Genomic DNA, 13512 nt, shown 5'->3' with positions numbered 1-13512 from the left:
GAGCATCTTCCTCTCCAAGCCCTCAGGTGCGCTTCCGCCTCCGAGGCCCGGCAGCTTTGTGGTCGCTAGGCGACGAAGTGTGGGCGGTGCGAACCTGACAAGGAGGCGGGACCAGTTGGAGGCGAGGCTGCCGCCGCCGCTGCATCCTTCTTGGGCCGCCAATAAGGAGAAGGAGGAGGAGGATACAAGACGAGGCGGCGGGTGGTGGTGCTGTCACACCTGTTCGTTGTCTTTCTCCCCTTCGCTACTATGGCTGAGGCTGGCGGGCTCCATCCCTTGTTGGGTATAGAAGAGTGCTGTCCCTCACTCTCCCCGGCGACGTGCCTTCCTGTTGGGACCGGGAAAAGGTCCCTCCCGCTCCTCTTCTCGCTGCTGCTTCTCTGGGCAGGTGCTGTGGCCCGAGGGGAGAACCTCCACGCCTGCAAAGAGGTAAGGGAGAAAGAGGGGACGTTTCCTCAGGAAGGGCGACAACATGAGGGCCGAGGGAGAATAGACCCAAGCCTGCCTCCTCCTCTCCCTCAAACTCCACTCTGAAGTGATCCAGAGTCTGTGGAGCCCAAGGCGGTTGGATGAGGACGCTGCCTCCTTGGCAGGGAGGAAAATTCAGGGAAGTCATGCTACCCCTGTATTCTGCCTTGGTCGCACCACACCTGGAATCACACTGTGTCCAATTCTGGGCATCACAATTGAAGGGAGACGTTGACCAGCTGGAATGTGTCCAGAGGAGGGTGACTAAAGGGTCTGGAGAACAAGCCCCATGAGGAGCGGCTTAAAGAGCTGGGCATGTTTAGCCTGCAGAAGAGAAGGGTGAGAGGAGACATGATGACCATTTATAAATATGTGAGAGGAAGTCATAGGGAGGAGGGAGCAAGCTTGTTTTCTGCTGCCCTGGGGACTAGGACGCGGAACAATGACTTCAAACTTCAGGAAAGGAGATTCCACATGTACATTAGGAAAAATTTCCTAATTGTGACAGCTGTTCAGCAGTGGAACTCTCTGCCTTGCAGTGTGGTGTGGGCTTTTAAACAGAAGCTGGATGGCCATCTGTTGGGGGTGCTTTGAATGCTATTTTACTGCTTCTTGACAGGAGGTTGGGCTGGATGACCCACGAGGTCTCTTCCAGCTCTATGATTCTATGAAAAGGCTCCATCTCTCTGAGGAGGTGAAGCAGGTGAAGAAGCAGGCAGAGGGAAAGGTGCTGGCTTTTCAGGAACCTCTCCTGTCGTCCCTGGGAGTCAGGTGCCCCTTGTGCTAAAAGGCAGTGTCATAAGAGATATCTTCATCCCACCATAAAATGTAGACTCGGTACGGTAGATTCTCCCTTAACCAGAACTCAATGGGTTGTTGTGAGTTCTCTGGGCTGTATGGCCATGTTCCAGAATCATTATCTCCTGACATTTTGCCCACATCTATGGCAGGCATCCTCCGAAGTTGTGAGGTCTGTTGGAAACTAGGCAAGGGAGGTTTATAAATCTGTGGAAGGTCCAGGTTGAGAGAAAGAACTCTTTGTCTGTTGGAGGTAAGTGTGAATGATGCAATTGGCCACCTTGATTAGCATTGAAAAGCCTTGCAGCTTCAAGACTTGGCTGACTCCTACCTTGGGAGGTGTTAGCTGGCCTTGACTGTTTCATGTCTGGAATTCCCCAGTTGTTTCATGTCTGGAATTCCTCAGAGTGTTGTTCTTTATTTACAGTCCTGATTTTAGAGTTTTTAAAATACTGGTAGCCAGATTTTGTTCATTTTCATTATTTCCCCCTTTCTATTGTTATTGTCCACATGCCTGTGGATTTCAATGGCTTCTCTGAGTAGTCTGACATGGTAGTTGTTAGAGTGGTCCAACATTTCTGTGTCCTGGTTGGTTCATCAAGTGCTCTGCTATGGCTGACTTCTCTGGTTGAGTCTGCAAAACCTCCCTTGCCTAGTTCCCAATATACCGCACAGCTTCTGAGGATGCCTGCTATAGATATGGGTAAAACATCAGGAGATAATGCTTCTGGAACATGGCCATACAGCCTGGAAAACTTACAACAACCCAGTGATTCTGGCTATGAAAGCCTTTAATAATGCATCAATACTTTCATTTAAAAAAAAAGCTGTTTTATAATACAGTAAAACTGTGTTACATTAGGTTGGTCTTTATTTGCTTTTAATTTTTGTATTTCAAGATTAATATTAGTCAGTACAGAATTTATGATATGGTATAGTATGGGGTATAAGATTAGTTAGGTCTTTTTTTAAAGATGAACTCTCAAGCAACCAGAAACTGGTTTATCTGGCATCTACTAATTCGGTTAACTGAGTCTGCCGTATTTGTTGTGCCACATAGCCTTGTGTTACAACAAAGTATTTTAAGAAACATATGCCTGCCTTCAAGAAACCTGTCAACTTATGGGAACCGCATGAAATTCATAAAGTTTTCTTAGGGAAGGAATACTCAGAGGTGGTTTGCTGCTCCCTCCCTCTATAGTATAGCCTACAACACCTGGTATTTATTGGTGCTCTCATATTCAAGTACTAGCCAGGGCGGACCTTGCTTAGCTTCCAAGATCAGGCACTCAAAGGTCAATGCCATTCTTTTCTTTCTTTTGCACTGGGTTTGTGCTTACTTTTCAGAAACATTTCTTGTGGTCTGTGGGAATCATATGCCCCTTGCACTGAAAAGTTATGATATGATAAATATGCTCATCTTTCCAGGCTTGTAAAGTGAATGTATTTGTTGTGCTGCAAAGCCTTGTGCTACATCAAGGTCTTTTAAGGTACATGCACTTTCAAGTCACTTATCAACTTACAGCAACCCTATAAATTTCATAGGGCTTTCTTAGGCAAGGATTATCCACAGGGTGGTTCCTTTCTCTGAAATGTAGGCTACGACATCTGGTATTCATTGGTGGTCTTCCATTCAAATACTAACTAGGGCAGATCCAGAGTAGCTTCCAAAATCTGGCAGAATTAGGTGCCTTTAGGATATTATCTGTATTGAATTTCCACATCCATGTAAGACAGGAGAGGAGTTAGATTAAAGTCTTTCAATATAACATGTCTTTGCACCTGTACCTTCAAGTCACTTATAGTGTCCCCTTTAATTTCATAAGGGTTTTTTAGGCTAAGAATACTCAGAATACTCAGAAATTCCTTTCTTTGAAATATAGCCAACACCACCTGGGTCAGTGGCTCCCATCCAAGTATTAAGCAGAATGGAACCGGGTTAGCTTCACATATTAGACATGATCTGTTATTTTTAGTGTATTTAGGCAGAATAATATACCATAGCAATTGGCATTGTTTCGGTGGGTCTCTGTCTAACCTTAACAATTATGCTGATTCCGTAGTCCTCTTAAAACTCTCCATAGCCTTCCTTAGCTTTAATCACAAATAATCAGGAGTACAGTACACAGTTTGCTGTTGGGAATAAAGAGAGATTGACTGTCTCTTAACTGGAAGAGCAGTGCTGCTTAGCCATCTGAAGCTAATATTTGTTTTCCTTCATCCCACACCCCTCATTAAACTGAGCTGCAATTTATCTTCAGAAACTTTACTATGCGCAACTCCTTTTTTCTTCTTGATAACGTGGCAGTTGGTGAATCAGGTGCCAGTATTGTGTCAACAAAGAGTTACATTTTGCTTCTCCCTAAGTATTACCGTTCTTGTTTTGTTTTCTCCTTGTGTTTCATTTTCTCTCCCCTCCAACAAGTGGAAAGTGATAGGAACAATATGAATTATGGAAACAAAAATCAAAGGCAGTGAAACAAAGACAGGAAATTCATTAAACATTTGCCAGGTGCAAGGGTGTGTGTACAGCTGTTACTTTGCCTGCTGGAGACACCATTGTGATATTCCATGAGCTGAACTGGATGAAGTGGTTCACACTTCTTGCTGCATGCATGTTTTGTTTCGTTTTTTGGGGGGATCTGGAAATGCCAGGTTCTTTGTATGTTAACAGGTAGCAACACACAGCTGACGGAAGATTTATTTTCCCTGTTGCAGTTTCATGACAGGCTTATCGGCATTCCTTCCATCTCATTGCAATGAAAATTGAACCTGCAAAAAGTGGCACAACTGCTAGAAAGTACTTTCATTCCATTTGAGTCTCAATGGCATCTTGGGTCAATGTATCATGGGAAACATATGACTTCTATGTTATTTTGTATGTATGTCTGTGAAGCTAGGGTCTGAGGTTTCTTTGTAGGTGTGGCACTGTGCCTGTGCAAACATTTTAAATTCTTCTGACAAAATGCTTTTAGTTCTCCAATTCACCACTAGCTTGTAGTAGTGAATAGTGCAAATGTATTGCAGAAAACCAGGAACTGTTCTCCATGGTCAGAAGTGAAAAGAAGGGTGAGTTACAGTTAGTCAGGAGCACAGCTAGATGGTATGGAAAAGGGGACTTATATGCAGCCTCGCCACATTTCCTCCAAGGGAAAGAAAGAACAATGGAAAGGGACTGCATAGCCTAGAGAGCTCTGCAAAAACATTAGGAAGGGTAAGGGACCATATTAAAAGTCTCTGTGTGGGTGTATTTACACTGTTTGGATGCAATTTGATATGACTTTAACTGCCATGGCTCAATGCTATAGAATTGTGGAAGTTTTACAGCAGCTTTTTCTTTGCTAAAGGATGAATCCTTGGATTCCATAGCATTGAGCAATGGCAACTAACGGCCTTATTCTACAGGCCGCCAGAATTGCCCCACATTGTGGCAAATCCAGCGGTGCCTGTCAGGGGGCATGAGGAATCCATCATCCCATGCCCTGCATCGCTTGACTCACCAATAATCCTTTCCCGTGTGGGGAGGGGAGTGTCGACTGCCTGATTTCTGCCTATTGTTGCTGGTGAAACATGGGAAGCCTTTTGTGTTGCTGCCATGGTGGCATACACTAGTCTCGTGATAGTTTAACCACAGAGCCCAGCCAGAAGTAGTATTACGTCATGGGATGGGAGCTGATGGACTCCATGGCTAAACTATTGCTGAGCTGACATATGCCGCTGAAAAAGGCCCCATCTGATGAGGTCTTTAGAGTCAAACTTCATTAATTCTACAGTGTACAGTAGATGCACTCTTGTATGCATTATGCCTGGAAGCCAAAGGTTTTCCCCTCCATGGACAAAAGGAATAACCTAGTTGTACTAGTATTTTCATGTGAATCAAGAGATGCTATGGAAACGACAAGTTGACAACACAAACGTGAAATTACTGCAGTCTGTCAGCCCCAAACTGGTGGATCAGTTTCTTCATTTGCTTAGGCTGGGATTTAACATACTTACGCTCCAGTACAAAATAGTGTATTTATACAAAAACAAGTCAAATGACAACAGAATTCAACTAGACAAATTATAGATTAAGAATGATATTTGAATGCTGTTGCTTTATTAGAGATAAGCGAAAAGGAGGAATGCCTGAAGTTTAGAGTTATTCGAGAGTAATTGAAAGAATCAGAAAGAATGATTGAGATATTGGCAACCTTCTTGGAGAAATAAAGTGCAGGGATGGATTTAGAGGTGGGTTAGGTCTATAAAGTTAATTCATGAGTCACAACACAGAGAAATTTGCCAAAGAATGTGATTGTTCACTGTGTGGAAAAGTGGACCAGAGATCAAGTTCTACAGCAACATTAAGAAAATGAATCAAAAGATGTGATCATGCTGAAGGAGACACCAATCAGAATTGTACACAAGAAAATAATGACTTTCCAGCAGACAGGCTGAAGACAAAGATTTCATGTAGATGGAAGAGTATAGAAGAAATGATCTTTACATTCAAATTATTTCACAAAGTGAAATAATGTTCCAAATACAAAAAACATTTCATTTTTAACAAAACAAATCAGAATTTGAGTGAAGTTATGTACATATGATGGTCATTTGGTTGGTAAAATGTAGAAACATCTGTGAAAATTTGAGACTCTATGATAAACAGGTTAGAAATTTGAATATAACACATGGATGGAACAGTGGGAAAACATGTGATCAAGAGGATTAAAATTTACTTTATGTTATGATCTAAAGGATAATTTTTATAAAGCAATATACTGACCGTTCGTTGATCCCAGAAAAATTTGGCTGGAATGCATAAAGATGTTTCAAATATATGCTGGAAGTGTAAGCAAGATGTTGGGACATTTTATCACATGATAGATATATGAAAAAGCTAAAAAGTTTGGCCTCAAATACATATTTTAATACAGAAGGTTTTGAAGATTAATGGATAGCTTAAACCTGTTTTATTTGGATGAATGGATGGATGGATGAGAAAATGAAAAGGAAATATCGAAGATTACTATGATATATGAGCACTGCAGCAAGATTGCTATATGCACAAAAATGGAAGAGTGCATTGGCTTTAAAAATCGAATGATTTTAGCTGAAAAGGATTAATTATCGCTTTGATCAGAGAAAAATCACTGGCAAGATTCTTGAAGAATTGAGAGCCATTGATTGCTTTTTTAAAGAAAAAGAGAATATAATAATTGCAGATTTTGATAATTAATAGCTTTGAAGTAGTGGAAAAAACATGTGAAATATTCCTTTTTTAGCTGAAGAATTAAGATTTTATATATTAAAATTTATAATCGCTGCAAAGAAAGTTGAAATTCATTGTAATTCTGTTGTCTTTTAATGTGTTTTCTTTCCATTTTTCCTTTTTTTCCTTTTTCCTACTATCTACATGTTAATATATTTTGAAATATCCTTAATACAATTTAAAAACAATTTGACAAGGGGAGAAAGAGGTAGTGCATAATAATATATGCTTAAGTGCAGATGCATAATCTGCTTGAAATCAATAAGCTTATTTCAAACATCTTGTATTATCTGCATTTAAGACTGAAATTTGTGATCTCCTATTCTGTCTAAGCAATTGGGTAGAATATGATTTGCATGCTATTTGATCTCTATAAAGAAAAGGTATTTTAGAGGCTTATTTTTTCTTTAATTTTGAAAGCTACATTAAAATTGAATGGCTTAGAATATCGTTGACATGTTTTATGGCCTTAGGCATGTTGTGAATTAACATTAAAAAATTATTCTGCATTTCTTGTCAATCATCTTGCATAAACCCATTGTTTACCTCAAGATACTTTAAAAGTGTTTTAATAAAAACCCAAGTATTTTCTTTCAAATTCAACCTACTAGACAAATGGCCATTCATTGAAAACCAGGCAATCCTATTTCTCTCCCAGTAAGATATTTAAGAACTCCTCCATACTTTCCTGCTTGCTCAGTAGGAGCTGGAAGAGAATAGCTTATTTCAATCATGTTTGTGCTACTATACATTATGAATAAATTTCTTGGCACACAAAGAGTCATCTTATTTTCAGACAAGAGTTATTAAGATGAGTAGATGTTGCTGCTTTTTATTTTTTGTTTGTTTTGCTTGTTATTTGCTTAAATGCTGAATAAAAACACCTCTCCTCCCACATCAATGTTATTCAGGAAGACTTTATTTGTAAATCAGCACACTAATATTGTAGGTGAGTGATAGATTATATGACTTCCCACAAAAAGAATGGATAAATGGCCTGATGAGCAGTTTCCTATGTGTCAGTTGGGAAATTTTTATCTGCTGGAAGGCTAGATACTGTCAGATAAATAGAGTCCGTTCCAGATATCATCTGGTCATCAGTCAAAGAAAGGATGACATCAGATTGAGGAATCCAGACAGACACCATTTCATTTGAACATCTAGTTTTCATCCTTTTTGCCACCTTCTCATGGGAGAGGATAGCAAAGTGGATGGGCTACTTGAGACTCCATCTGAGTAGTTGGAGTTTGTGGTGGGGAAGGGATAACTTGGAGAGATCCTTGGGCTGGATTTGGGGATAGTGGACTGATAGGTTTCCATGCCTGGTATATGTAGTGTGAGAATCACTTCCTGCTTTATTGAAGCAAAGAAGATGTTTAATATTTAAAGATCTTAACATTAAACTCATCTTCACTCTCAAAGCAAAACCAATGCTATCCTTATTCTGGTGTAGAATTACATTTCTTTGCGATCATATACAATTGTTGCTATGAGCATACATCATGGCCTGAATGTCACTTATCTGAACTGGAGAATGAGAAATAGTAGGTATTTGATGCAGAGAAGAGGAAAAAGTAGAAAGGCATCAAGAGCACATATGTGTCTTCTTGGGACTGTATTTCTTTGCTCTACAGGAAGATCACTGTCTTGGACAAAGGGAAGAAAAATCCTAGGGCTAATTCCCATCAGTCTGAGGTAGAAAAACTCTTTTAGGTGTTTTTGTTGATCATAGATATCAGGCAGAGCTTAGAAAATTATTTTCAACAAGTATTTTGTTACTTCCAACACTACCTCTAAGTAGTAACATAAATTAGTAACATATAAAGTTAACATATCTGTTTATGAAAAATACCCCTTAGTCTTTCTGATTTTCAAATACCTTCTTGGTTGCTTGTAAAAACACACATCAATACAACAACCTTGTGGCTTATGGTACAAAATATACTCACCTCTTATCTTTGTTATTGCCACCGAAATATTCCAAAATGAGGTCTAGCCAAGCTTTTGAACCATGTAATGTTCTTCTTCCACCATTTAGTAGAGTTGTCATCTGTTACTATAAATAAAATTAATAGTAATAATTACACATTGAAAGGAGTGAACAAGTCCTTGGTAAGTTTTAAGTGTAATTGAACTTTATTGTATGTACAATAAAATGACTACTTATAAAGTTCTACTAGTTGTTAAATATGTTAGTAGCCATCTTCCCTTTTGAAAACACTCAAAGACTTTTGGAAAATTGTATGGCTGTCGTATATTAATGACAGATGTTTGATAGTTCAACTATTGCTGCATGTATACATAATGGCCTCACTCTTTTTATTGTACATCTTGGGCAAGATGAATTTTTCCTTACTCTCTTTAATCTTTCATAATAATTATTGAGATGTTTAGTATTTTCAATTGTAGCATCCCTTGACTTACCAGTGAGTGATTTTTGAAACGCTGAAGAGTAGGACAGATGGTCACCATCTTTCTTGTGCCATCAGATGTCTTCTTCCCAAGAGCCCTTATAGTTTCCAATGGTTTTGGAAAGAGTGGGGAAAAACAAGCCAGTCAGGTTCATCATACTTGGCTGGTGGGCAAAACTGGAAGAAGCTGGTGAAGGTTTCATGCCAGTGCAATTTTTGTTTTTAGTTTCATAAATTAGTTTTCAGCATACATTGAGTGAATGGTGGTATATCTATTGCTACAGTCTTTGATCATGGTATACAGTTGCTTGCAATTAAGCACATTTAGTGAGTTGTGGCTAGCATAAACTTTTAAAGTCCACATCAGTACCCATCCCCCCAAAGCCTATTTGTTCACCCCTTCCCATTAATGGTGCAGTCATTTTTGCATATTCGTTCATGTTGAAGAATTTTTAGGTTTTTCCCTAGCTATGTTCTAGTTTGACCAGTGGCTACAACATCCTGCTTTGCTTGTTCCTTACTAGCTGTCTTTCTTCTCAAATGGCCTGTTTGGTTGTGTAAGGTTTTCCAGAGGTTAACTATCATTTTACCTCTGTCAGCAGGGCCAGCCCTAGGTATTTTTCAAGTGTAAGTGAACAGAATTTTGGCGCCCCTCCCCCCCAAACCAATCACTGAAAAATAAAAGCGTTGGATAAGCGAAAATGTTGGATAATAAGGAGGGATTAAGGAAAAGCCTATTAAACATCAAATTACATTATGATTTTACAAATTAAGCACCAAAACATCATGTTTTACAACAAATCAACAGAAAAGGCAGTTCAATACATGGTCATGTTATGTAGGAATTACTATATTTACAAATTTAGCACAAACCATTGCAATGTATTGAAAACATTGACTACAAAAACATTGGCTACTAACAAATTGATTGCAAATAAAGATAGAATTGCATAAAATAAACTTGCAAAAAGAACATTGTTGGAAGTTAAATCCGTAAAAACTTCAGTCTTTGCTGCCTAAAGAAATAGTTGTGGATCCGGGTGGGAGGCCAACTGCGTTGGATAATCCAGAACACTGTATACGTGAAGGTTGGTTAAGCGAGACTGTACTGTACTAACTATGGCTGACTGCTTAGCTCCCAAAATCAGATGGGAGTTACTTTTAGGATATTTAGGTTCTAAGATGTATATATAACCCTCAGTTACCAAGTGTAAAATAAATACAAATTAAAACTTTAGAAAACAAGAGTCAATACAAAGAAACACTATTGAGGGGGGATTAACACTTTGAGAAAGCACTGCATTTTTTGGATTGCTGTAAGTTTTTCGGGCTGTAGGTTCTTCCCCAGTCTCCAACAGACCTCAACCTCTGAGGATGGCTGCCATAAATGTGGGTGAAACGTCAGGAGAGAATGCTTCTGGAACATGACCATACAGCTCGGAAAACTCTCAGCAACCCAGTGATTCTGGCCATGAAAGCCTTTATTATTATTATTATTATTATTATTATTATTATTATTATTTTCTGCCAAAGAGTGTTGGGATCTCATCAAACCACAGCTCTCTTGATTCTATAGCATTGAGCCACGGCAGTTAAAATGGGGTCAAACTGCATTAATCCTACAGTGTAGATGTCTCCAAAGAGACAAGTTAAACATGAGCCAACACTGTGGCAGTGCCTTAAAAATCCAATGGGATTTTGGCCTGCACAAATAGGAGTATAGTATCTAGATCCAGGGAAGTCATTCTGCCCCTCTATTCTGCCTTGGTCAGACCACACCTTGAATACTATGTCTAATTCTGAGCACCGCAATTGAAGAGAGATGTTGACAAGATGGAAAGTGTCCAGAGGAGGGCAAGTAAAATGATCAAGAATTTGGAGAACAATCCCTATGAGGAACAGCTTAAAGAGCTGGACATGTTTAGCCTGCAGAAGAGAGGGCTGAGAGGAGACATGATATCCATGTATAAATATGTGAGGAGAAGTCATAGGGAGGAGGGAGCAAGCTTGTTTTTTGCTGCCCTGGAGACTAGGATGCGGGACAATGGCTTCAAACTGCAGGAAAGGAGATTCCACATGGACATTAGGAAGAAATTCCTCACCGTGAGAGCTGTTCAGCAGTGGAACTCTGCCCTGGAGTGTGATGGAGGCTTCTACTTTGGAGGCTTTTAGCAGAGGCTGGATGGCCATCTGTCAGGCGTGCTTTGAATGCGATTTTCCTGTTTCTTGGCTGAATGGGGTTGGGCTGGATGACCCACGAGGTCTCTTCCAACTGTAGGATTCTATTTAGGTTTTACTAATTGCTTATTATTGATTAGGGGCCCCTGGTGGCACAATGTGTTAAAGCACTGAGCTGCTGAACTTGCGGACCAAAAGGTGCCAGGTTCAAATCCCGGGAGTGGAATGAGCGCCCGCTGTTAGCCCCAGCTCCTGCCAACCTAGCAGTTCGAAAACATGCAAATGTGAGTAGATCAATAGGTACCACTCTGGCGGGAAGGTAACGGCGCTCCATGCAGTCATGCCAGCCACATGTCTTCGGACAATGCCGGCTCTTCGGCTTAGAAATGGAGATGAGCACCAACCCCGAGTCGGTCACGACTGGACTTATCGTCAGGGGAAAACCTTTACCTTTACTTATTGATTGTTGTTGACTTTATATTGCATTTGTTGTTGATGGTTGGTTTTATTTTGCATTTAATTGCTTTATAACAAGCTGGAAGCTGCTTTGGGTCCCTTTGTGGGAGAAAAGCGGCAATTAAATACAGATTTATTATTATTATATTATACGCCCCCAGATGGCGTAGTGGACTAAGTGACTTGAAGGTTGGGTTGCTGACCTGAAAGCTGTCAGGTTCGAATCCCACCTGGGGAGAGTGTGGATGAGCTCCCTCTATCAGCTCCAGCTCCATGCAGGGACACGAGAGAAGCCTCCCACAAGGATGGTAAAAACATCAAAACATCCGGGCGTCCCCTGGGCAACGTCCTTGCAGACGGCCAATTCTCTCACTCCAGAAGCAACTCCGGTTGCTCCTGACATGAAAAAAATAATATTACCATTATATTATCACAATGTTATATTATTATTATATTACAAGATATAATATTATGATATTATAATATTATATATTATTATACAATATTATATTATTACTAGCTTTGCCTGGCCACATGTTGCTGTGGCTTATGGGAATCATTTGTTGGCCAGGTGGAATAGCAGTGAATAGCCTTGCAGCCTCAAAGCCTGGCCGTTTTCTTCTTATGGGAATCCTTGTTTGGTGAGCTCGAATACAATGAATAGTTTCGGTGCAGCAGGTATGAATGCTGCAATTAGTCACCTTGCTTAGCATGTAATGGCCTTGCAGCTTCAAAGCCTGGCTGTTTGCTCCCTTGGGGAATTCTTTGTTGGGAGGTGTTAGCTGGCCCTGATTATATCCTGTCAGGAATTCCCCTGTTTTCAGAGTGTTGTTCTTTATGTACTGTCCTGGTTTTTATTTTAATGGCGGGAGTCAAGTTTGTTGCATATATTTGTGTCTATTTTATCTGTAATTACCTGCCATGTGCAAACTTGGGCCGTCTTGGTGCTTTGAACATCAACTCCTACAATTCCGGCTGTTAGGAATTGTGGGAGTTGAAGTCCGAAACACCAAGAGGTCCTAAGTTTGCCCATGGCTGGTCTATATTATAATGTTATGTGAGACGGTAGGGACTTGTGCCATGTTGTTGGGCCCGCCGGGTCTTTTGGACTTCAATCCCACAATTACTAACAGCAGGTACCGGTAGGGAGTTTGGGGTTGTGGGAGATGAAGTACAAAACTGGAATGGAGCATCAGGGAGGGTTTTATAAATATAACTAGCTGTGCCCGGCCACGCGTTGCTGTGGCTTAGTCTGGTGGTGTTGGTCAGTCTACATTAGGTTGTATTTATGCTGTGACCTCCACCCTTCTTTATACTCACATAAGTAGTAGTATTTGAAGTTTGTTACCTTCTTCAAATTTTGTGTTGATTGATAATTGCTTGAGATCCCTGTTGTCTTTGGTTTGTTGTTAATCGTGATGTCTGATTCTGCTGAGTGCGGTTTACATCTTATTGTGGTACAATAGTATTTTTTTTGCCTGTGTAGGTGTTTATTATTGTTGTTGTTGTAGTGGTCATGAAGGCTGGATAAGTTAGATGCTACTGTATTGTTTTTTGGAGGCCCAGTGTAGCACTGACTGGCCTCTCAGCCTCAGTGCCTGGCTGCTTTTGCCTGTGATGGTGTAGATTCTTATTGTTGTTGTTGTCATTGTTATTATTGTAATTGTTTTTTTGGAGGTCAAGTGTGAATGTAGGGATTGGGGAGGTGAATGAGCACCGAATGGCCTTGTAGACTCAGTGCATGGCTGATTCTTGCCTGTGTAGGTGTTTATTATTAGTGGGTGAGTGGATGGAAAGATGAGTGGATGAATAGATAGAGTGGGTGCTCTCCTTGTTTCCTTTATGCCTATGCTGTTCCCTTTCTCTGCTCCGATCCTGAGCTCGCTGATAAGAACACACTGGTCAGAAAGGAGGGTAAATATAACCGGATCAATGGTCTTTCTGTCCCTT

The 13512-nt window shown here is 40.4% G+C and overlaps 1 protein-coding gene across 2 annotated transcripts in view; it reads left to right on the top strand.

Moving 5' to 3' along the window:
* Window positions 1–18: 18 nt before the first annotated feature.
* Window positions 19–13512, top strand: part of elapor1 (endosome-lysosome associated apoptosis and autophagy regulator 1) — a 97005-nt gene continuing 83511 nt past the window's right edge. The window contains exon 1 of one of the 2 annotated variants that reach the window (XM_062978415.1): window positions 19–429. In XM_062978415.1, coding sequence (XP_062834485.1) covers window positions 250–429 — 180 coding nt within the window. In that variant the 5' untranslated portion in view covers window positions 19–249. The remainder of the gene's footprint in view (window positions 430–13512) is intronic. The other variant, XM_016993334.2, reaches the window with a different exon arrangement.

This window comes from Anolis carolinensis, chromosome 4, assembly GCF_035594765.1.
Source record: "Anolis carolinensis isolate JA03-04 chromosome 4, rAnoCar3.1.pri, whole genome shotgun sequence".
NCBI lineage: Eukaryota > Metazoa > Chordata > Lepidosauria > Squamata > Dactyloidae > Anolis > Anolis carolinensis.
The sequence above is the reverse complement of the archived record's forward strand: the minus strand, read 5'-3'. Positions and strand labels throughout refer to the sequence as shown.